This window comes from Adiantum capillus-veneris, chromosome 25, assembly GCF_014529385.1.
Source record: "Adiantum capillus-veneris isolate H3 chromosome 25, ASM1452938v2, whole genome shotgun sequence".
Classification (NCBI taxonomy): domain Eukaryota; kingdom Viridiplantae; phylum Streptophyta; class Polypodiopsida; order Polypodiales; family Pteridaceae; genus Adiantum; species Adiantum capillus-veneris.
The window spans coordinates 49,229,097-49,252,704 of NC_140955.1; the positions used below are offsets into that span (position 1 = coordinate 49,229,097).

Below are 23,608 nucleotides of genomic sequence, written 5' to 3' on the forward strand. Positions count from 1 at the left end.
TTCTCCATCATAACATGATCAACTACCAAAACATTCTAATCACTGATTGGAGATATGACTGCCATTCAAGGCACAATGCTCATCACTATGCCTTGCTTTTTTTAAAACCCGCTTGGCCTACTAAGCTCAATCTTCAATTTATTTCCTTCTAGCTCCAAGTTGTCCAATGCTTGCAATGCCAATGTTGCATGCCTCATATCAAAGAATTCCACAAACTTATGGTGTAGCCTCTGTGGAGCCTCTCACACACTTCGACACACATATCGATGCTTTGATGCCGACGCTAGTACTAATGCTTTTATTGACACCCGATGAGTTGTAAAGTCTTGTTGAACAATGTTGGAAATCTTCAATCGCTTGATGGCTCCATTGTAGTTGCACATGCAAGTAAGCAATGTTTGCTTCCGATGAAAATGCACGGAGAGCCCACCACATACCCACCATGCACAGCCATCAAAACTTTCATTGGCACCATCGACAATCACCACAAGTGGAGATACCTTTCCTTGAAGGGAAGTGGCCTAATTGGCCTGGGCGCTTTGTGGCATGAGGAACAATGGTTGTGACAAGTACAAAGACCAACATGCTATAGCTCCAACATGGTCTAAACCTTGCCTAAACCCAATCAGTGAGAATGGATTAGGAAAACCATAACTAACCACTCATTCAACATAGAGTTAATAAAACAACCACATTTTGCACTAAATGCACCTAATTACCTTGGAAAGCAATTTTTTTGTCCATAAGGGTTGAGCAACTAGGGGACAATGTGCCATGAGTGTAATGGCATTCAATCTTTTGAGGAATGAGATGAGCACTTGTCATTTGATCAAAGAAGGTAACATTAAATACGCTAATAATAAGGAATGAGTAACTAGGGGACACAATGCCATGAGTCTAATGACAGTCAATCTTTTGAGGAACATGCGCACTTTCCATTTGATCAAAGAAGGTAACATTGAATATGCTAAATAAATAAAGCATAGATCCCCTTCTTTACATTAATAGTGGCATGGGGAGGGAGAGAGAGAGAGAGAGAGAGAGAGAGAGACCTAAGCTCTCTAAGGAGAGTAGAGAGAAAGAAGAGAATCCTAGAGAGAGATAAATCATGACTTAGAGAGAGAAAGAATGAGAGAGAGAGAGAGAGAGAGAGAGAGAGAGGTCTTAATAGAAAATTGAAATGTAAAAAACTTGGTGGCAATAAGTCGTGGCCATTGGCGATGATCGCTCTCTGTCTCTCTCTCTATGTTTGCGTGGCTCAAGGCGTTGTAGTAGTTTCATATGAATGCTAAAATAGTCATAGATAGTCTTTAGAGTACTTCTATTTTTTGAAGATAAGCATCTCTCTCACTCTCTTCCCCCAAATCATTGACCCCCAAATCTCAATGATTTGAGCTTTGTGTATGTATACAAAGAGAGAGAAAGACTTCCAAAAGCACATATCAAGTTTCATTTAAAGCCATTCCAATATTGATACTGATTATACTTGCTTCTCAATAACTTCTCTTTTTGGCTTTCTAAAAGAAACCCTTAGCGTTGTGTTGGGTTAGAGAGACTTTCATTGTTTTCAGTGCATGATGGAGAGTTACCTTTCATTACACATCCTGACATGTCTTTACTTTTCTTGCATTCTATTGTTTTAGAATGCTAAAGTGAAGCTTTACCTTGCATAATTTTAGTAAATTTTACACACACACACACATACACATATATGTTTTTTTTTGCATTCTATTGTTTTAGAATGCTAAAGTGAAGCTTCGCCTTGCATAATTCTAATAAATTCTGTACACATACACACATATATTAATTAGTCTTTTTTATTTCACCTTTCATTTCACAACTTCACATGGCTTTACATTTCTTGCATTCTATAGCTTGATTCCAGTCAGTGTTAACGTTCGAGAAAGTCTCTTTTTCAAGCGGCTACTGGTCGAGTTTCCTCCTCACAAAGAAAAAACCCAAAAATACTAGCAGAATTTTTGAGATTTGCAAAATTTTTGGACGACTTTCTCACATATTTCATCGATTTTTCTTCCGTTTACTATGGTTTGCAGCTAGCTAGTTTTGATTTTCAATTGGCTCAAGACTAAGCTGAGGCAATCCTTTCCCAAACACTGATACTAGTTTAATTCAACCTAACAGTTTTATCACTTTCTTATTGTTTTTGAAAGCTTTCACTTGTTTTTTTTTTCTTTGGTGGGGGTAGGGGATACCCGGTTGGGAAAAATAAAAAAAAAAGCGAGAATCGTGCAAGATCCTGAATGGGTGTCATTTGGCGTCGAAGCAGGCACAGGAACTTCCAAGCGAGATATTTTGGGGACGCGGGGCGGGGCCGGGAGGGGGGGGGGTCGAGGCAACCTCAGCAATGGCAGCAACTGCCGCGCGCAGGGAAGCCGGAAACTGTGGGCGCAATATCATTTTTATATGTAAGGGTTGCAGTCTTGGACAACATCAAGTTGATGTTGTATTGCTACGTTACACATCCTGAAATTGTTACACGGAGCTGCTTGTGTTCGACCCCTCTGTCCGCCTCCTACCTTTTTGTAGGGATGAGGCCCATGAGAGAGATTGCAAGTCGGAGCGGATCTCGAGGAGGTATCACATGATTTAATGAATAAAATATCGAGAGGGCCAGTATGTCTTACACATTTTGGAAAAGAAACAGGAGAAGAATCTTGGGGGATCCTTCACATGTTCTGGTTGGGCACAGAAATAGAGATTAAAAAATCTCTCTTTCTTTCTCTTCCACGCACCAGGTCTGCTTGTAGGAGGTCGCGAGGTTGGGGAATATCTCTCTCTCTCTCTCTCTCTCTCTCTCGCGCGCGCACACACACACACACATGCGAGGTCTCTCTCTCTCTCTCTCTCTCTCACACACACACACATGCATCAGGGCTGTTGCGAGGTCGAGGTCTCTCTCTCTCTCTCTCACACACACACACACACACACGCATCAGGGCTGCTGCGAGGTCTCTCTCTCTCTCTCTCTCTCTGTCTCTCTCCCTCCAAGCATGCGTCTGCGCTAAGTGTCGAGGGCCCTTATATTAGCATTCGGGTCCTGAGAAGCGTACGAGGGAAAGGTGTGCAGCCAGAGAGGCACAAGACCAAGAAGGGCAGAGAGAGAGAGAGAGAGAGAGAGAGAGAGAGAGAGAAAGGGGGGGAGTTTGCAAGATGGGGGGCGAGGGCGGGGGACTGCAGAGGTGAGGCGGCGATGGACAGGCGAAAGGTGGGGTGGCAACGAGGCGGATATTCCCCTGTAACATGTAACAGGTTATTATTTGAAAGAGTCTACCAGTAGCAGTAGTAGTAGGGGGTAGGGAGTCTCGCTCCTACTTTCTCCTGGAAAAGGAAGAAAAAGTTTTGGGTGTACAATTATGTGGAAAAGGTCAAAGAGGGGGGGGGGGGGGTGCGTAAAGACACATGTTCAATATCCAGGGGCATCTTTCAAATTTCAGTTGTCCCCGCAGTCGGGAGCTAGAGCAGGAGAAGCAGTCCTCCACTGAAGTGGAAGGCTGTGGAGAGTGAGTGTACTTGGGTTTGCAGCTGTATCGGAGGAGCCAATGGAGAATGCACGCCTCGTCTGTGTTACGGGAGCTAGTGGGTTTATCGGATCCTGGATTGTCTGCTTTCTGATGCAGCGAGGCTACCACGTTCGAGGCACTGTACAGAACTTGGGTGAGCTTCCTTCCATGAGAGAGAGAGAGAGAGAGAGAGAGAGAGAGAGAGAGAGCCTTTTTCTGTCATTGGTATGCTTGCAGAAGATGAACGGGAGACCAAACATTTGAGGAGTTTGGAAGGCGCGAAGACCCAGCTCGACCTTTTCCAGATCGATTTACTGGATTATGGATCTTTGATCACGGCCATTGGCAAGAGTGAGGGTGTCTTTCATCTTGCATCACCATGCACTCTACAACCGCCACAAGACCCTCAGGTAGCCCATCTCTCTCTCTCTCTCTCTCTCTCTCACACACACACACACACACACACACACACACACACGTGCGCGCGGATGTGCACACACAAAACCATCATTCTTCATGCTCTTGCCCCATAATGCCATCTTTGTATGAGGCCCTTTCTTTGCATTTTTATGTCACAAGTTGTTTTCAAGAGTTTTTCTTGTGATTATATGCAGAAGGAGCTCCTTGATCCAGCCGTGCAAGGTACCATGAATGTCTTGAGAGCCTCACATGCAGCTGGAGTAAAAAGGGTTGTCATAACATCATCAGTATCATCAATGATCCCAAACCGTCGTCTTCCTCCTGGTGTAGTAGTAGATGAAAACTGTTGGACTGACATTGAATACTGCAAAGAGCAAGGGGTATGTACTGTAGCTCATATAGATTTGATAAATGTAAAAATAGTATAATATTATTATAGTTTAGATTTCAAAAGCATGGTTTTATTGGTCTTTTTATTTTGTTTCTCACAATGATATTTTGAACGGCTTAATATCTTGATTAGCATTATACATCTTCAAGCGATATTTTGTTTTCCCATAGGATATGTTCCCCGCTAGTGTAGTTCAAGATTTGAGTGGGCTGATCAATCATTATTAGTGTGTGTAGGGTGGTGCTATATGGGAGTCGTGGGAACTACATGCCTTGCGAACAGGGGCAATTTTGTCTGACATTGGAACATAATTGTGCTTTTCCTTATTGTACATGTCAATGTGTTTAAGTAAACAACTGCATATTTGGAGACAGTGCTATTTTGTACATTATTTACTCCTTATCAAACGTTGTTGTACACTGTTAATTGCTAAAGGTTCATAAGGACACCATGCTTGGTTGAATGTTTCTTGTCTGATTTTGACGTTCATTTACTATTTTTGTAACTTCACATATTCTCATGTCTTCAATAATAAAAGAATAGGTCCCTCCTCAAATAACCACTTAGACTTCTCTAATGAAGTTCTGAAGCTTCCATGAAATGTTCACGACAAAGAATTGAAGTGTTAATTTAGGGTTTTTATCAAGGTGAATGAGCACTGCATCTGTGCAATTGGGAGCGAAGCTACACCTAATTTCACACACAAGAGTTCCGAGTCGATCGTGGTTCTTTTTCAAAGTGAAGCTTTCATGGTTTGAGTTTTTCTTATTTTAGGTGTGTCTTTTGCTTCGAATCTTCTACGACTCGCTTGATTTTGCTACGAGCTTTCACAGTCAGAGGTCCGACGCTTTCCTAGCCGCACTGTGCACTTCTTGACACATTTTTAGTGAAGCAGACACGAAGTAGGCTAGAGTGAGGGTTCAAAATCTTCTTTGGAGGTCTCAAATCAAAGCTTTAAAGCTATGGAGCAACAAGAGCAACAGGAGGTGTGGTTTGATCCTGTTACAATGCAAATGTTTCAGGCCTTTGCTGCGTTTATGTAGGAGCAAAAAGCTACTAAAAGGAGGAATCTTTCGTCAACCAAAGCACTTCAATCAGTGGTATAGAAAATGGATTAATTTTATGATAAAGATGTGACCAAGTATCTCTGTGGGTATGTGAAGGAGATGGAGCTACATTGAGTGCCCGAAGTAGAGATGGTACAAAGTTTTGAGCTAGTTGTGGTTCTTGAGATCGGAGAGCATGTAAGGGAAATTTGAAATGAACATGGGGAAACCTACGAAGCTTTCAAATTAGCCTTGAAGGAAGAGTATTCCATGGAGGACTCTGAAAGGGCGACAAAAAGAACATTTTTAGAGTGGATAGTTAGGCAAAAGGGGAACTTTCACCTAAAGACGCTATGATCAACTGTCAAGGATTGAAAAGGCTATCCTAAACTCAGAGAAAATAGAGCTCTTTTTGCAAGATGTAGGGAAAGAGATTCAAGAGAAGTTGGAGTTACTACTAGAGGACAAGGATGTTGAACAGGGCTTATAATTTGATTGGAATGAGGTTGAAGATGCAGTTTTACTGCTAGCCAAGCGACAACGATGGAGAGACAAGATGATTGTCAACCCTACTCAAGTCTCAATCGCTCTTGAGAGCTCCATAAAGCTTGTTATTGTGGTTCCAAAGAGTGACAAATCTGTGTTAGATGCTATTGTTAAAGGAATGCAAGAGCTGAAGTTAAAGCTTGCAAGGTTAGAAGAGAGGGGGCAATCGTCAAGCCAACCTATGAGGCAAAGAGCTCAAAACAGAGAAGGCTTTGTAAGTAGATGCATATGATGCGATAATACTGACCATGCAAGGAGGGAAGTGAAAGTTTCAAAGATGCTTTGATGAAGGAGCTTGTTTTTTTAATAGATGGGAAGATTCATTCAGGTGAAACAGGTAAGCTCTTGGGGACAAATTGTGGCAAAGGCGGGATGAAGAAGCTAGTTGAGGACATGGCTACTAGTTATTTCATCTTAATGGTTGAGAGAGCCGCTTATGGGTTGAAGGTGTAGCCTATTAATAAGAAAGGAGTCAAGGTTGGAGAAGAAGCATCATCTAAGGATATTAGAGACTAGTGGCCATGTGCAATAGAATCTGCTATGAAGGATAAAATGACTAAAGAGGTTTTGCATGAAGCTAGAGATTGTATTCGGCTAGAAATAGGTTGGAATGACCCCGTAGACTCTTTGTCAGTGCATGCGTACATTGTCAAATGTCAAGCCAATGAGGCCGTGTTGAAGAGAAACGTAGGCGTGAGAATGGGGATGAAGGGCCTTCAAAGAGGGCAATGAGGATTGGAGGCAAAAATGACACAGTGCCTCCTAGATCAAGTTCTCCAAAACAGATGCCTATCCCTGAAGTGCCTATGCAAGAAGCTACCAAAGAAAAGAAGAAGGAAACAACCAAAGGATAGGGTGGAATTTACCGTGGGTGAGGTCCTTGGCATAGCGCAGCGAGAATTCCATGAAGAAATAATTGACATTATCAAGAGAAAGCGTCAATCTCTTACTGAAGCTCCATGTACAGGGTGAAGGAGAGACTTTAAATGCACAGGGAGTACATGTCCATGGTGAGCAAGGTGATCAAACTGTTGCTAGATGCTACAAGTCTAGGGGAGGAGTAAAACAGGCGCTTTTTGGATGATGAAGATGAAGTTGAGATCACTTAAGAGAGTTATTACTCGAAGAGTCATTGGGCAAGAGCAACTACTGAGACCTTGGTAAAAGTGGGAGAAGAGCCATACATTGCGCTGATAGATCATGGGTCATAAATTTCCACAACATCTAGAAGCATTGTACTAGACTTTGTGCAATCTAAAGCAAATACCTCTCTAGCAATAGAGAGTGGGGCCCTTGGAGGGGGATTTGGAACCCATGTGGTGTCGTCTCTCTCTCTCTCTCTCTCTCTCTCTCTCTAGAGCACTCTCATGCACTTTGCACTCACAGTTTTCCACTCTCTTGTTGTTTTGGTCATTGCACACATTTCTCACTAAGTATGGAAGATTGTCCCTGTCAAAGGAACCTTGAACCTTGAGTACTCACTGATCACTCATCCTGAGCCATACACCATCATTCACTTCCACTGCACATTACAATTAAGTTCAATTCAATTCTTTTCAAGTGAAGTAAAGTGTCCCTCGTGTTCGTGTGGAGTACTAGATCCGAGCAAAATCCTTAAACACTTCCATTGCCCCCGACACCTAAACTCTAACAAAAGAAGCAGAACAAGTTCTATACGGATGGTTCCGTGATTTGCATCGACAGCCTGTACAGATTTTTGTGATTTGTGCTGCAGCCTACATATGCTTTTGTTAGAATTCACGTACATCACTCTGTTGCTTCACTCAGGTCTAGGGCGTACATGTATGGCTAGTATGTCTCCGGGCTGGCCACCCACTGCATTTCATGTTAGGTCACATTATTGGATGGTGGCCATTCTGGTCCAACGCCCACTTATCTGAGCCCCCATTGAGGGGGCGCCCTATTTTTTACTTGTTGATTAGGCCAGTACCCTATATATATGAGGGGTCTGCCACACATCTCATACGTAGATTGACATTGTATAGACAGGTCTTTCATGCTCTGGTAGTCCGGGGGGTTGATCGCCCCCTCTTCCCCACGCCAGCGTTTTGTGCTCTCTCTCTCTCTCTCTCTCTCTCTCTCTCTCTCTCTCTTCCACACACGCGCACTTCTGACATCGTATCGGCAGCGAGCTCTTCATGGTCTTTGACTAGCATTCCAGTGCCTGCCAGAGGTTCTTCTTCCAAGAGGACAATCAGCCTGCGATCATAGCAAAATGGGGTGGCGCCATGCCTTCGACAGCATTTCATCGCAGAGACTTGCTATGCTGCCTGTGTTTTTGCTGTTGGATCTCACATACGGGTTTTTCACCACCAGCGCTGGCCTTCGACAGCATTTCATCGCAGAGACTTGCTGTGCTGCCTGTGTTTTTGCTGTTGGATCTCACATATGGGTTTTTCACCACCAGCGCTGGCCTTCATGTCATTTCATCGCCGAAAACCCCCCTCTCCACTTGTGTTTTTGCCATGCCCTTGTGTTTTCAGGCTGGGGTTTTCGCCGAAAACCACCCGTTTCCACCTGCATTTTTGCCATGCCCTTGCGTTTTCTGAGAGGGAAGGGCAACTGTGCCCTATGCCCATTTTGGTTCTTGCTCCCTCCTACCCGGCTTAGCATCCGGTGCATTGCCAGCCGGGATCCTCTTCTTCATATACTAAAGTTTTCAGCCAGCATTTATTGCTGTTTTCTCTGTTTCCAGCCCACCCGGGGTTGCTACATTGATTCACCACCCTCCCCACACCCTCTACACCGCTCCGGACCTTGCTGGGAGCGTTCGAGCACGTTGAAATTCGTTGGACAACAGCGTTTTCATCACCTCGCAGTTGCGTTTATGGTGGACAACAAACACTTGGTTAGCGTTTCATGGAGAGGACGTTGCTACCTCCTGCCAGGACACCATCCCATGGTGGTCCATGCGGTCTCTCAGTGATTGCTCTAGTACACGGTAGTTTTGATATCGGCTTGATCATCTACGGGCATACGATCCTTGGGAGATCCATTCATTCCAGCCATCATTCGGCGGTTGCGCACTCCAGAGGGGGTGTTGACTTGTGGTTTGCTATGGAAACACCTATGCCCTCATCAGAGGAGTTCACATGAGATATGGCCACGCTCATGGCATATGGGATTCCAACATTACTAGAAAAGACACCACCATCTTGGGTGGACAGACACTTACCACTTGACCTCGACACATCAGATCACTTGCTTACACGAGCATCTACATGGACTTAGGGAGAGGATCTTGGCTCTCTTCTTGAACAGGTTCATTGCTTGGATCTACAATTGGAGTGGGACTTTAGTGCTTTGGACTCTCTATGGAGAGTTTACTCGCGAGATGTGGGAGATCAGGCATCATTACGCGACTACATCCGGAGTCACCCGGAGTTTGGCTTGGATGGTAGTGCAACTGCTCTTCTATACTCTTGATCATTTGGATTGCTACCTTCAGAGTTGCTTACACTCACCCTCAGTAACCTTACAATAGATCTATCCTCCGACTTGGTCAATAGGCCACTCCCAGCTCATTCACATTGAGAGCCACACCGAGATGCGGTTCGGTGACGTTGACGCGGATTTTGTCTTGGTTGACACCGGAGGATTGGAGGGAGGAGATACATGCAAGACAATGTAGACTGCCTAGTTTGGCTTCCCTTCTTCATATAGGATGATTACGATGAAAACAGCTTGCTCTGACCACACCTTGTCTCAGAGGCCCTTCAGAGCGTAGCACAGACTGTTGAGTTTGGCTTTCCTCTCATCTTGGATTACCCTACCTATTGACAGGACATCCGGTGGTGGTTCGTGCGGTCTCTCTGTGTGACTGTTGCAGCTTACAATAGCTTCTACAGTGCAAATTGTTTAGTCTGGCTTTCCTTGTTTTGGAGGACGTTTATGGTGCAGATTGCTACGTCTGGCCTTCCTGGAGTTTTCACAGCTTAGTCACCTGGCCACACTAGGTTACATGTTCATGCATTGACAGGCTTCCGATCATTCTCATGACGGTCTAGGCTTCTCCATTTCCTCCAGACGTTTTGACTACAGACACCACATATCCTATTGGACACTTGCAGGTCTATTGATACTTCTTTTACGACAAGGAGTTGTTTTCACACTTAGTTCGGGACCTTCACGCAATACCTTCACACTACATTAGCGAGCACATCAGTTTGCTAAACTGCTTGTGACGACATCACACCATGGAGATCTATTGGCGGTCCGGACACTTCAAACTGTTGCTACACTCGCGGAGTTTGCGTATTGTCCTTCAGTGGACATTGCAACAGACATCTTCATCATTTGCCTCACGTTTTTATCTTCATGCGGTTCGTTCAGCATCCGGTGTTGATAGGGGGTGTTAGAGTTCACGTACACCACTCTGTTGCTTCACTCAGGTCTAGGGTATACATGTACGGCTACTATGTCTCCAGGCTGGCCACCCACTACATTTCATGCTAGGTCACATTATTGGATGGTGGACATTCTTGTTCACGCCCACTTATCTGAGCCCCCATTGCTATTTTTTCACTTGTCTAGAGATTAGGCTAGTACCCTATATATATGAGGGGTTTGCCACACATCTCATACATAGACTGACATTGTATAGACAGGTCTTTCATGCTTTGATAGTCAGGGGGGCTGGTCGTCCCCTCTTCCCCACACCAGCGTTTTATGTTCTCTCTCTCTCTCTCTCTCTCTCTCTCTCTCTCTCTCTCTCGCACACACACACACTTCTGATAGCTTTTGGATGCATTGCTTTTCATGTGTAATGCTTTTAGGGAGCAACAAGGAAAAGTTGACTTCAAATCCCGTGATTGTTTTACTAGATCTTAGGAAGTCATTTGTGGTCCAGTGTGACGCTTGTGGCAATAGCATCGGAGGAGTGCTAATGCAAGATGGACGGGTAGTAGCTTATGAAAGCAGAATTTTGCAAGGGTTAGAGAAGACTATGCAAATCTACGAGAAAGATCTTTTGGCCGTGATTCATGCGCTTTCTAGTTGGAAGCACTACCTTAGGTGCTGATTTTGTTGTCTAGACAGATCATTAGATCTTGCAATACTTCTTGACATAGTCAAAGTTATCCGAAAAGCATATGCGATGGCCAAACATTCTTTCTATGTTCTACTTCCAGATTATGCATGTGGAAGACAAGAAGAATGTTGTGGCTGATGCATTATCAAGATAGCCACAAATTTTAGCTGTGTCAATTCCTTATCATCATGAGCTTGATGACATGAAGGAACAGTATGCTACTGATGAAGATTTTGCAAGGATCTTTGAACCATTGCAAGATGGGCAACGCCATGAGCACTACCTCCTCAAGGATGGTTTTATGATGATGCATGGTAGACTATGTGTCACTAGGCCATTGTGACATAAGGTTATGGTAGAAAGCCATGTCCCACCCTATGCAGGGCATTGTGGTATAGATGCGACAATGAAAGCGGTCGAGACATTCTTTTATTGGCCTACTTTGAGGAGAGATGTGGATCCCTTGTGCGAGCATGCGTGATTTGCCAAAAGGTCAAGTTTGACAGGCAAAAGGCACCAGGGTTACAGCCACTGCCTATTCCAAGAACGCCAACAAGGAATGATGGTATATGGACCATTATTTGCGCGTTCAGCAAGCAGGCCATTTTATTCTTGTCAGGAAGAAGATAAAATCTGACCAGATGGCATGGTTGTTCATGTACAATGTGTTTAAGTACCATGGTATGCCACAGTCAATTGTCAGTGATCGTGATCCTCGCATGACGAGTTTGTTTTGGAGAGGATTGTTTGAGAACATGGGCACTACGCTCAAGTTTTCGTCTTCGTTTCATCCACAAAATGATGGACAGTTAGAAGAGGCTAATGCTATTGTCTTGGATCAGCCTATGCTTGAGTATGCGTACAACAATATGGTGCATTCGTCCACAGGCAAGGCACCTTTTGAGATTGTTGAAGGTGGCCAAAAGGCTCCTCCCACTTTGCATACAAAGGATAGGATCTTTGAGGCAGGTCGATATATTGAGAATATGGATTAAATGGATAAGAAAATCAAAATTGCCTTGGAGAAGACTCAGGCAAAGCAGAGAAGGGTTGTTGATCCTCACCGACGTGAACTGTTGTTTTCACATGCTGATTGGATTCTATTGAGGTTTGAAAAGGTAAGGTTAAAGAAGATGAAGGGCAAGGAACGGTTGTTTCCTAAGCTCAGTATGCATTACTATGGCCTTTTCAAGTGCTTGATAAGATCAACGATGTTGCTTATAGGCTGAAATTTCTTGACACTTGGAAGATTCATAATGTGTTTCACGTGAGTCTTCTAAGACCCTTTGTGGGTGATGTGCCAGAAGATATGCCACATGAGGATCAGCGAGAAGTTGATGAACTTGATGAGATCTTGGTACCTGAGCAGATTTTGGCACATAAAGAAAGAAAAGTTAAGGGAAAAGTTACACGACGCTATTTGGTGAAGTTCAAAAACTATCCACTTATGGATGCAAAGTGGATGGAAGAGTGTGAACTTTTGGAATCACCAAATGTATTGTAGCTCTACATTGAGGCCTTTGGGTTACAATCTACGTATGTCCCAAATCAACGTGTTCAAAAGAGGGGTAATAACGGAGCTAGCACATCAAATGTACATACGGATTCAATGCATTAGGAGTGTGCATCGCTCTTCAAGTGTTAACGGTAATCCTATGGAGGCTTTGGTCAAGATGATGATGGCCATGATGCTACAACAAGAGGCGCAAGGCGCCACCTTTGATCGCGAGCGTAAGCAAGCGCGCTTGGCGGCCGAAGAAAGAAGGGTAGCCTTGGAGCGTGAGCAAGCGCGCTTGGTGGCCGAAGAAAGAAAGGTAGCTACTGAGCTTGAGCGTGAGCAAGCACGCGAAGCCCAATGCATGGCGGCCAAAGACAGACGAGCGGCCTTGGAATTAGAACGTGAGGCGCAGAGGGACCAACGCATGCAAGAGTTGGTCCTACAGATACTCACCTCGAAGTCTAAGCCACTCAAAGAATCATTAGGTAGCACAAGCAGAGATTCGGACTCCAACAATCCAATCACGGAGAAGTTGACATTCAGTAAGTATGACGGTAAGATGGATGCTAGTGTTATTCATTCTTGGTTGCATAAATTTAATGCTTATTTTGCGACAACTTAGAAGACAAGGAATAGCAAGGTTTTGGCAACCATGTACCTTGCCGGTGATGCCATTAATTGGTATCAAGCGTGGCAAGAGGCACAGTTCGCTGCACACCTAGAGGAAACTGAAGAAGGCGTGCCCCGTTCCTTCAATTGGGCTGACTTCCAAGACAAGCTCAAGGCGCGGTTTATGCCTTCTCAGTACTTAGCGTGGTTGAAAGAAGATTGGCGCAATCTCAAGCAAAATGATATGCCAGTCTTTTTCAGACCGTGTTTTGCAGCTCGGTTGTAAGGTGTAGCGGAAGTGAATGTTGAACTGTGCTCAAGATGAGTGCTCCGAAATGTGCTCAAGGTTCCTTTTACTTAGGGAAGGGAGAGCCTTCCGTTCCGTTCTTTAATGAGAGTGCAATGGATACAAACAAAGTGAATAGACACTGTGAATGAAGGTGCATGAGACTGAGAGATAGAGAGAGAAGAATACGACACCAGAATGTTGTCAAACCCTTCTCCGAAGGCCCCACTCTCTATGGCGAGCGGTCTTCTATTGATTGCACAAATCTCTACAATGCTTGGACTTGCCGACGATGTCGACGACGATGAGGATGACGACGAGACGGCTGAACTCTAAAAATGCTGAGGGTTGAAATCTGCAAATCTTACTCTATGTCGGTGACGATGTCGATGGCGATGATGCAATGACGACGCACTGAAAACACAGACGTGAAATCTGCGTTTTCTGGGTTGAAATTGCAAACTTCGCGGGATCTGGCCGTGCGGCGAGGATCTGCTACGGGAAGGTGAGATCTGTGAGGTTCGGGGGTTCTTCTGCGGGTATCGACTGTTGAAAACTGAAAACGTTGATGCTAACTGAGGTCTTGTTGCGAAGATCTGCAAAAACGCTGATGGTCTTAGGTTGACGCAAAAACGCTAGGGTTGAAAACTGCTATTTGCTGTGGAATTTGCTAACGCTAGGGCATTTGCTGTCTTACTGTGGATTTGCTATGCCTTGCTGTGGATCTGTTGATCTGCAATGCCAAAACGCCAAGGGCTGAATTGCATGAAAAAACGCTAGGCTTGATCTGGGGTCTTGATGCAGAAAACGCTGCTGGCGAGGGTTCTTGTTGAGAAGGTGCCTATTGAACGCGAAGTTCCTGCTGCCTCTTCTGCTAGAAAGTGCTATAGGTTTCTATATAGACAAACTTAGTAAATTTGCACTACCTAGTTCCCAACAAAAGTCACTTAAAAATAATAAGTGAAAAATGTCAAAAATAGGGAAAATAGGTCTATGCACTGTAAAAATGCTCCTGATGGGTTCTGACTGAAATTTGATGATCATGCTGTGTGCAACCAGAGGATATGCATCTACTTTAAGTGTCTGGACATGCACGGTCTGCGAACAGGCTCACAAAAGTGCCAGATCACTTCCTATTCTAGACTGCCTTGATTGAACTGAACCCTCGTCATGCTGTAGCTTGTCCACGGACACATAGGGTTGGATGTGTCACGTGACATCCCCTCCTTTTCAAAGCGAGGTACTGGTACCGAACTGTATGGCGTCGAGGTAGATCGCCAACAGTATCTGGAATCGTGGAAAGGACTCTTCGCCGGCCCACTCCGATGCGTGGGTCATGCGATACTTGAACTTCATAAAAGTCTGCAACGCTTGCTTCTTTGGGCCGCGCCGAAAGCGACACAAAGTCTTCTGCGGCTCCTTCAATGCTTCAACTTCGTCTAGAGTCATGCGCCTACCTTCTTCAAGAATCTCCGAGGCTGAAAATTTCTAAAACCACTTTCAACACAAAAACATGAACATACCCATTCCATGTGAAGTGACTGGAAAAATACTATTCCTTTGAAAAAAACTGTGCATGCAATGCATATGAACAAAGTGACGGAATGCGAAACCGCTCATCAAACACACACAAACAATGGGGTTGAATCTTGACTTTCTGATCTAAATCAATCAACTGTGGCAAATCACAATGGAAATGCCCATGCTTGATGCTCAATCCTTCTTGTGCTCTTTCTATGACTGTGTCGTGCCAAGGAAGAGACATGGAATGTGACTTCCTTGAATGCATACTTTTCAGCTTTTCATGAGAAATCCGCATACATCCGTGCTCCTTCATGAGTGAATCGTGCTCAACGTACAATATGGCATGCCTATGAAAAGGGATCACAGAAAGACACCGACTAAAATACAGGAAACGATCACGAACGAACCACTCGAACAATACGTGTTGACTAATCACTCGTACACATAATACTTCCTGTGGGGGTTCTTTGGACCTCGACTCGAGAGCCAAGATCGATTCTTCGTGATCTATCGAACCTTCCTGTGGGGGTTCTTTGGACCTCGACTCAAGAGCCAAGATCGGTTCTTCGTGATTGATCAAATCTACAATGAGGTTAGCTTCACTAGAAAAAGCATCAACTAAACCATCATCCTTGTGAACAATCACATCTTTATCCTGCAAATCATCATGCTTGTGAATAATCACATCTTGATCATGCAAATCATCATGCTCGTGAATAATCACATCTTGATCATGCAAATCATCATACTTATCATTATCATGTAAATCATGTGTTTCATGCTTGGGAAAAGAAGAGACGGAGAGAGTCTCCTTTTCTCGAATCTCTTGCATCTGTGTCTGCACTTGAGAAAAGAGTCGCAACATCTCCGTCATGTGTCGGGCGCTTTGTTCTTCATACGCTAACCGTCTTTCTTCGCACTTGCGATCGAAGACGGCTAGGCTTTCTATGGCCGCCAAGTGCGCTTGCTCACGCTTACTAGCTACCTTCCTTTCTTCGGCCACTTCGCGCGCTTGCTCACGCTCACGCTCCAATCGGCCTTTCTTTTTGCTTCTCTTTCTGCTTTTCTTTCTGCGTCTTTACAATCCAATTCGGCTTGTCTTACTTTGGCTTCGAAACGTGCTTGCTCGTGCTCATGTGCTATGGCTGCCATTCTTTCTTGGTACTTACGCTCTATGGCTGTAAGGTGCAGCGGAAGTGATGTTGAACTTTGCTCAAGATGAGTGCTCCGAACTGTGCTCAAGGTTCCTTTTTCTTAGGGAAGGGAGAGCCTTCCGTTCCTCTAGTGAGAGAGTGCAATGGACACAAACAAAGTGAATGGACACTGTGCGTGGAAGTGCATGTGTTAGGTGCAGCGGAATGAATGTTGTATTTTCTCAAGATTAGTGATCTTTATTGCTCAAGGTTCCTTTTTGTTCTTAGGGAAAGAGAGAGCTTTCCATCTTATGGCGAGTGCTATGATCACGAACAAAGTGAGTGGATATTGTGCGTGCAAGTGAATGAGACTGAGAGAAGGAGAGAAGAGATACGACACCGAGAGGTTGTAAAACCCTCCTCCGAAGGCCCCACTCTCGTCAGCGAGATTGGTCTACTTGGATTGCACAAAGGTGTACAATGCGAATGCAATGGACTGATGCAATGGGACTATGCCGATGACGACGACAGTGATGACGACGGCTAAGGTTGAAATCTGTGATCTTCTAGGGCTGAATTCGGTGGTCTGTTTGGTGGCTGAAAATGACTGTTTTGGCTGCGTTTTGTTGGGCTAAACTTGGGGATCTTCTGCAACCAACTTGGGGGGAATCTGCTACTTTGCTAACTGCTGAAAAACCTGCGTTTTGTCACTGCTGAAACTGCAGCTCTCTTAGCGTTAGTGTTGGGGCTGAAATCGCTGAGGTCTTGGTGGCGTTTTTGCATCAAAAACGCTGGCTGAAAGTGGGGTGTCTTGGCAATGAAAACGCTGGGCTGAATGGCCCGTGGGAAGTTGCTAGGCAATGCCAATCGACGGCGAGGCTGAATGCTGTGGGGAAAACGCCAAGGGAGGGATGAGGATGACGAGGGTCTACTGCTGGAGGGGGGGGGGGGGGGGGGGGGTTCTGCTGAGAAGTTGCCTGTTGAGCGGGAAGCTCCTGCTGCCTCTTCTGCTAGAAAGTGCTAACTTGGGTTTGCTTATATATTAACTTAGCAAAATTGCCCTACCTACTTTTGTTGGAAAGTCACTTAAAAATAATAAGTGAAAATAACCAATAAATAGGAAAATAGGCTAAATGCATTGGAAAATTCCCCTAACTGATGCTAATGGATTCTGATGGGAATTCCGATGATCATGCTGTGTGCAACCGGAGGATATGCATCTATGATAAGTGACTGGGCATGCACGGTCTACGAATAGACTCACAAAAGTGCAAGATCACTGCTAATCTAAACTTGACTGAACTGACTGAATCCTGCTGTGGTGTAGCTTGTCCACGGACACATAGGGTTGGGATGTGTCACATGACATCCCCTCCTTTTCAAAGTGAGATACTGGTACCGAACTGTATGGTGTCGAGGAAGATCGCCAACAACATCCGGAATCTTGGACGGGACTCTTCGCCGGCCTACGCTGATGTGTGGGTCGTGCGGTACTTGAACTTCATAAAGGTCTGCAACGCTTGCTTCTTTGGGCCGCGCCGAAAGCGACAGTCTTCAGAATCTCCTTTCTTGCTTCAACTTCGTCTAGAGTCATGCTTCTTTCGTCTTCAAGAATCTCCATGGCTGAAAATTCCTGAAACCATCTCCAACACAAAACCATGAACATACCCATTCCATGTAAAGTGAAGGAAAAAAATCTTGTCTTCTCTAAAGACTGTGCATGCAATGTAGATGAAAAAATAGACGGAGTGACAACCCGTTCATCAAACACATGCAAACAATGCGCTCGAATCTTTTCTGTTTGATCAAAATCAATCAACTGTGGCAAATCACAATGGAAATGCCCATGCTTGGTGCTTATACAGTCATGTGCTCTTTCGGAAACTGTGTCATGCCAAGGCAGAGACATGGAATGCGACTTCTTGACATACAAACTTTTCAGCTTTTCATGAACAATCCGCATACATTCGTGCTCATCCATGAGAGAAACGTGCTCAACATACAATATGTCATGCCTAGAAAAAGGGATCACATAACGATGCTGACTAAAATATAGGAAACCTTCACGAATGAAACACTCGAACAATGCGTGCGTATCAATCATGCGAACACATAATACTTTCTGAGGGTTCTCGAGAGCCAAGCTCGCTTCTTCGGGATCCATCGAATCTTCTTGTGGGGGATGTGTGGACCTCGACTCGAAAGCCAAGATTGATTCTTCGTGACTGATCGAATCTACAACGAGGTTAGCTTCGCTAGAAAAAGCATCCACTAACACATCCTCCTTGTGAACAATCACATCTTCTCCATGCAAATCATCATGCTGGTCTTTATCATCCAAATCATCATGCAAATCATTATCCTTCAAATCATCATGCTTCTCATAATCATGCAATTTCTCTGTGTCATGCTGTGGAGAAAAAGAGACTGAGAGAGTCTCCTTATCTCGAATCCTTTCAACCTTGTCCTGCATATTAGCAATGAGAGATGGAGAAGGAGCAATGTCCACTCCATGAAAGACAGTAGGAGAATCACTTTTGGCATTGAGAGTTAAAGTGTTAGCCTCCCAATCAACGAGAGGGTTTATTTCACGAAACCATTTCATGCCTAAAATCATATCACATCCTGAGAGAGGAGAAACAACAAATCTTCTAGTGAAGGCAGTCTGTTGAATTGCAAACAACACATCAAGGCACTTCTTCGTGATGAGAGCGTCCATACCAGGACGAAAGCCAGAGACCTCGATAGGAGACCTCGGACTTACTTCGAGGTGGGCTTTCTCAACAAGAGAGGGACTGATCACATCATGCATACTACCTGGGTCAAACAATATGACAAAACGGTGCCCCGATGTTCGACCATAACATTTAATGAGAGAATCATCAATGGGAGGGCACACCCGTGTTATCATTCATTGCATTGACAGATGTGGTGGGTGCTGTGGGTTCTTTAGATTCATTCGATTCAAGCTTAGGACATGTTCGTTTTATGTGACCCTTAATGTGACAATGAAAACAACGACCTTCCTTAGAATAAGTGCTTTGTTCTTCCGACGTGATGTATCCTCCTACAATTCCTTGTGCTACCTTTTCATCTGGAGTAAGCTTAGGTTTAGCAGTTGTGTTAGCCTTACCCTTAGATTCATTGGAAGAATTCTTTGATGAGAGACTGTTGGAAGATTGGTTAGAAGAGTTATCATTCTTACCGTACTTACCGTTCTGCGGGTTTTGAGAAGTCTGCAAGGTACTTGTGGAAGTCTTGTTCTCCTTAGGCTTTCCCTTGTTGTGCTTCATCTCCTGTGCGAGAGCAATCGCTACCGCCTTGTTGAGATCGATTGGATCGAATACCTCGACATCGTACTTGATATACTCGTCCAATCCAAAGAGAAAAGCCTCTTTGCGCTCTTCATCCGACATGCGTAGTTGGGTACTTAGCTACAAAACACGATTAGAAAAAGACATAACCGGCATACCATTTTGCTTGAGAGCGCGCCAATCATCCTTCGATCGTGCGAGATACTGAGGTGGCATAAACCGTGCCTTGAGCTTGTCTTGGAAATCAGCCCAACTAAAAGAGGGGCGTGAAATCGTCGGCTGCCTCTAGATGCGCGGCTAGCTGTGCCTCTTGCCATGCGTGGTACCAATTTATGGCATCACCGGCAAGGTACATAGCTGCCGTCAGAACTTTGCTATTTTCTGTCTTCTTAGTTGTCGCAAAATAAGCATTAAATTGATGCAACCAATAATGAATAACTGTAGCATCCATCTTATCGTCATACTTACTGAAAGTCAACTTTTCTGTGACTGGATGGTTGGAATCCACGTCGTGGCTGGCACCACTTGACGAACTCCCACGATCTTTGGGTGGTTCGGTCTTCGAGGCTAGGATGTGGGAAATAAATTCTTGATGACGAATCTCCCTTTGAGCCTCTCGTTCATCGCGCTCGCGTTCGAAAGCAAGTCGATGTTCTTCTTGTTTTGGGGCAAGAGCAATGCGCTCATTTTTCTGAGCAAGTCGATTTTCTTCTTGTTTTGCGGCAAGTGTGGCGTCTCTTTCATCGCGCTCGCGGTCCTTGGCTTCTTGTGCACGGTCCTTTGCTGCTTGTTCTTCTGCTTTGCTTGCGAGTTGTGCCAATGCAACTCGATTCGTTTCTTGTTGTTGTGCCATCATGTCCAACATCGACTTGACCATCATCTCCATAGGAGTGAGGACAACTCGTGGCGTAGATGGCGAAGGGGGAGGGTTGGAAAAATCTCCTGGTGGGGAGAATCCTTCGTCGCCTCTCTCATGCTCATCACCTGAATGCGAAGTATCCATGCCGCTTCGGGTGACGACCATGCACTAGGATCTGTGGTTCTTAAGTTCACGAGGAACTTGGTTCTTGAGGGTCTTGAGGTTCTTGAGATTCTTGAGTTCTTGGGTTCTGGAGGATCTTGAGGTTCTTGAGGGTTTCTTTCGCTTGCAAATCGCGTTGGAGAAGGATCTTCTCTTCACCCGAGTTCTACCCTTTTCTGCGGGCGCACCCCTTGGCGGCCTTGCGCTCACACCAAGGTTGCTTTTTCCTACCTCACGTTGATTGGCCGGCCGCTAAGTGCACGGTCCGCTCTCAATGAGTGAAAAGAGACACAAGGGGAGGTTGGACAAGCCCTTCTTTCTTGGGATTCCTGTCACTCTTCAACAAAACACGATTAGGAATCGCCACGCCCAAGTAAACTTGGGTTTGTGCGATCTCAACAAGCAAAAAAAATTTCTTGTGGTTCTTGTGGTTCTTTCCTTGAGTAATGCAGAACACTTCCAAAGCTTTGATACCAATGTAAGGTGCAGCGGAATGAATGTTGTATTTTCTCAAGATTAGTGATCTTTATTGCTCAAGGTTCCTTTTTGTTCTTAGGGAAAGAGAGAGCTTTCCATCTTATGGCGAGTGCTATGATCACGAACAAAGTGAGTGGATATTGTGCGTGCAAGTGAATGAGACTGAGAGAAGGAGAGAGAAGAGATACGACACCGAGAGGTTGTAAAACCCTCCTCCGAAGGCCCCACTCTCGTCGGCGAGAGTGGTCTACTTGGATTGCACAAAGGTGTACAATGTGAATGCAATGGATTGATGCAATGGGACTATGCCGACGACGACGACGGTGATGACGACGGCTAAGGTTGAAATCTGTGATCTTCTAGGGCTAAATTCGGTGGTCTGTTTGGTGGCTGAAAATGACTGTTTTGGCTGCGTTTTGTTGGGCTAAACTTGGGGATCTTCTGCAACCAACTTGGGGGGAATCTGCTACTTTGCTAACTGTTGAAAAACCTGCGTTTTGTCACTGCTGAAACTGCAGCTCTCTTAGCGTTAGTGTTGGGGCTGAAATCGCTGAGAAAGGCTGAGGTCTTGGTGGCGTTTTTGCATCAAAAACGCTGGCTGAAAGTGGGGTGTCTTGGCAATGAAAACGCTGGGCTGAATGGCCCGTGGGAAGTCGCTACGCAATGCCAATCGACGGCGAGGCTGAATGCTGTGGGGAAAACGCCAAGGGAGGGATGGGGATGACGAGGGTCTACTGCTGGGGGGGGGGGGGGGGGGGGTTTCTGCTGAGAAGTTGCCTGTTGAGCGGGAAGCTCCTGTTGCCTCTTCTGCCAGAAAGTGCTGACTTGGGTTTGCTTATATATTAACTTAGCAAAATTGCCCTACCTACTTTTGTTGGAAAGTCACTTAAAAATAATAAGTGAAAATAACCAATAAATAGGAAAATAGGCTAAATGCACTGGAAAATTCCCCTAACTGATGCTAATGGATTCTGATGGGAATTCCGATGATCATGCTGTGTGCAACTGGAGGATATGCATCTATGCTAAGTGACTGGGCATGCACGGTCTACGAATAGACTCACAAAAGTGCCAGATCATTGCTAATCTAAACTTGACTGAACTGACTGAATCCTGCTGTGGTGTAGCTTTTCCACGGACACAGGGTTGGGATGTGTCACGTGACAACATGAGACTGAGAGATAGAGAGAGAAGAATACGACACCAGAATGTTGTCAAAACCCTCCTCCGAAGGCCCCACTCTCTATGGCGAGAGTGGTCTACCTATGATTGTACAAATCTCTACAATGCTTGGACTTGCCGAGGATGTCGACGACGATGAGGAGGACGACGAGACGGCGGGCTGAAATCTGAAATCAATAAGGGCTGAAATCTGCAAATCTTTATGCGTTGAATTCTCACTCTATGTCGATGTCGATGGTGACGATGCGACGACGATGCGCTGAAAACGCAGATGCTGAAATCTGCGTTTTCCGGGCTGAATTTGCAAATTGCTCGGGATCTGACCGTGCGGCGAGGACTTGTTGCGGGAAGGTGAGATCTGCGAGGTTTTGGACTTGTTCTGTGATGTTTAAGTGCTGAAAATTGAAAACCCTGGTGCTTGTGTTGGTTCCGTCACGGTAGATCTGCAAAACGTTGAAATGCTTGGCAGATGCAAAAACGCTAGGGTTGGTTTCTGTCTTCTGCTGCTGCCCGTGGCCTTGCCATGCAAAACGTTAGGCTGATCTGCTGTGGTCTTGTCGTCAGGCTGATGCAGAAGCCAGGCTGATGCAGAAGCAAAACGTTGGTTGATCTGGTTAACTGTCCAAAAAAGCGCTAGCTCCATTGCTGTGGAGCAAAAACGCTAGAGGTCTTTGGGGTCCTATTGAGAAGTTGCCTGTGAGCAATGCTCCTGCTGCCTCTTCTGCCAGAAAGTGCTAGCTCTGGTTTGCTTATATATTATCTTAGAAAAATTGCCCTACCTAGTGTAGTCACTTAATAAATAAGTGAAAAATGTCAAAAATAGGAAAAATAGGTCTAATGCACTGGAAAATTCCCCTGATGGATTCTGATGGGAATGTCGATGATCATGTTGTGTGCAACCGGAGGATATGCATCTAATCTAAGTATCTGGTCATGCACGGTCTGTGAACAGACTCACAAAAGTGTCAGATCACTTCCTATTCTAGACTGACTTGATTGAACTGAACCCTGGTCATACTATAGCTTGTCCACGGACACATAGGGTTAGATATGTCACGTGACATCCCCTCTTTTTTCAAAGTGAGGTACTGGTACCGAACTGTATGGCGTCGAGGAGATCGCCAATAACATCCGGAATCTTGGAAGGGACTCTTCGCCGGCCCACTCTGATGCGTGGGTCGTGCGGTAGTTAAACTTTATAAAAGTCTGCAACGCTTGCTTCTTTGGGCTGCGCCGAAAGCGACACAAAGGCTTCTGTGGCTCCTTCAATGCTTCAACTTCGTCTAGAGTCATGCTTCTTCCTTCTTCAAGAATCTCCATGGCTGAAAATTCCTGAAACCACTTCCAACACAAAAACATGGACATACCTATTTCATGTAAAGTGAGTGAAGAAAATCTTGTCTTCCTAAAAGACTGTGCATGCAATGTAGATGAACAAATAGACGGAGTGCCAAACCGTTCAACACACACACACACAAACAATGAGATCGAATCTTGTCTTGCTGATCTATAACAATCATCTGTGGCAATTCACAATGGAAATGCCCATGCTTGGTGCTCATACTTTCATGTGCTCTTTCTACAACTGTG

The 23,608-nt window shown here is 45.0% G+C and overlaps 1 protein-coding gene across 1 annotated transcript in view; it reads left to right on the forward strand.

Moving 5' to 3' along the window:
- The first annotated feature begins 3,424 nt into the window (after positions 1-3,424).
- Positions 3,425-23,608, forward strand: part of LOC147424840 (NAD(P)-binding Rossmann-fold superfamily protein) — a 46,222-nt gene continuing 26,038 nt past the window's right edge. The window contains exons 1-3 of the mRNA XM_086499654.1: positions 3,425-3,675; positions 3,759-3,931; positions 4,136-4,321. Of these exons, the coding sequence (XP_086355780.1) occupies positions 3,561-3,675; positions 3,759-3,931; positions 4,136-4,321 (474 nt within the window). The 5' untranslated portion in view covers positions 3,425-3,560. The remainder of the gene's footprint in view (positions 3,676-3,758; positions 3,932-4,135; positions 4,322-23,608) is intronic.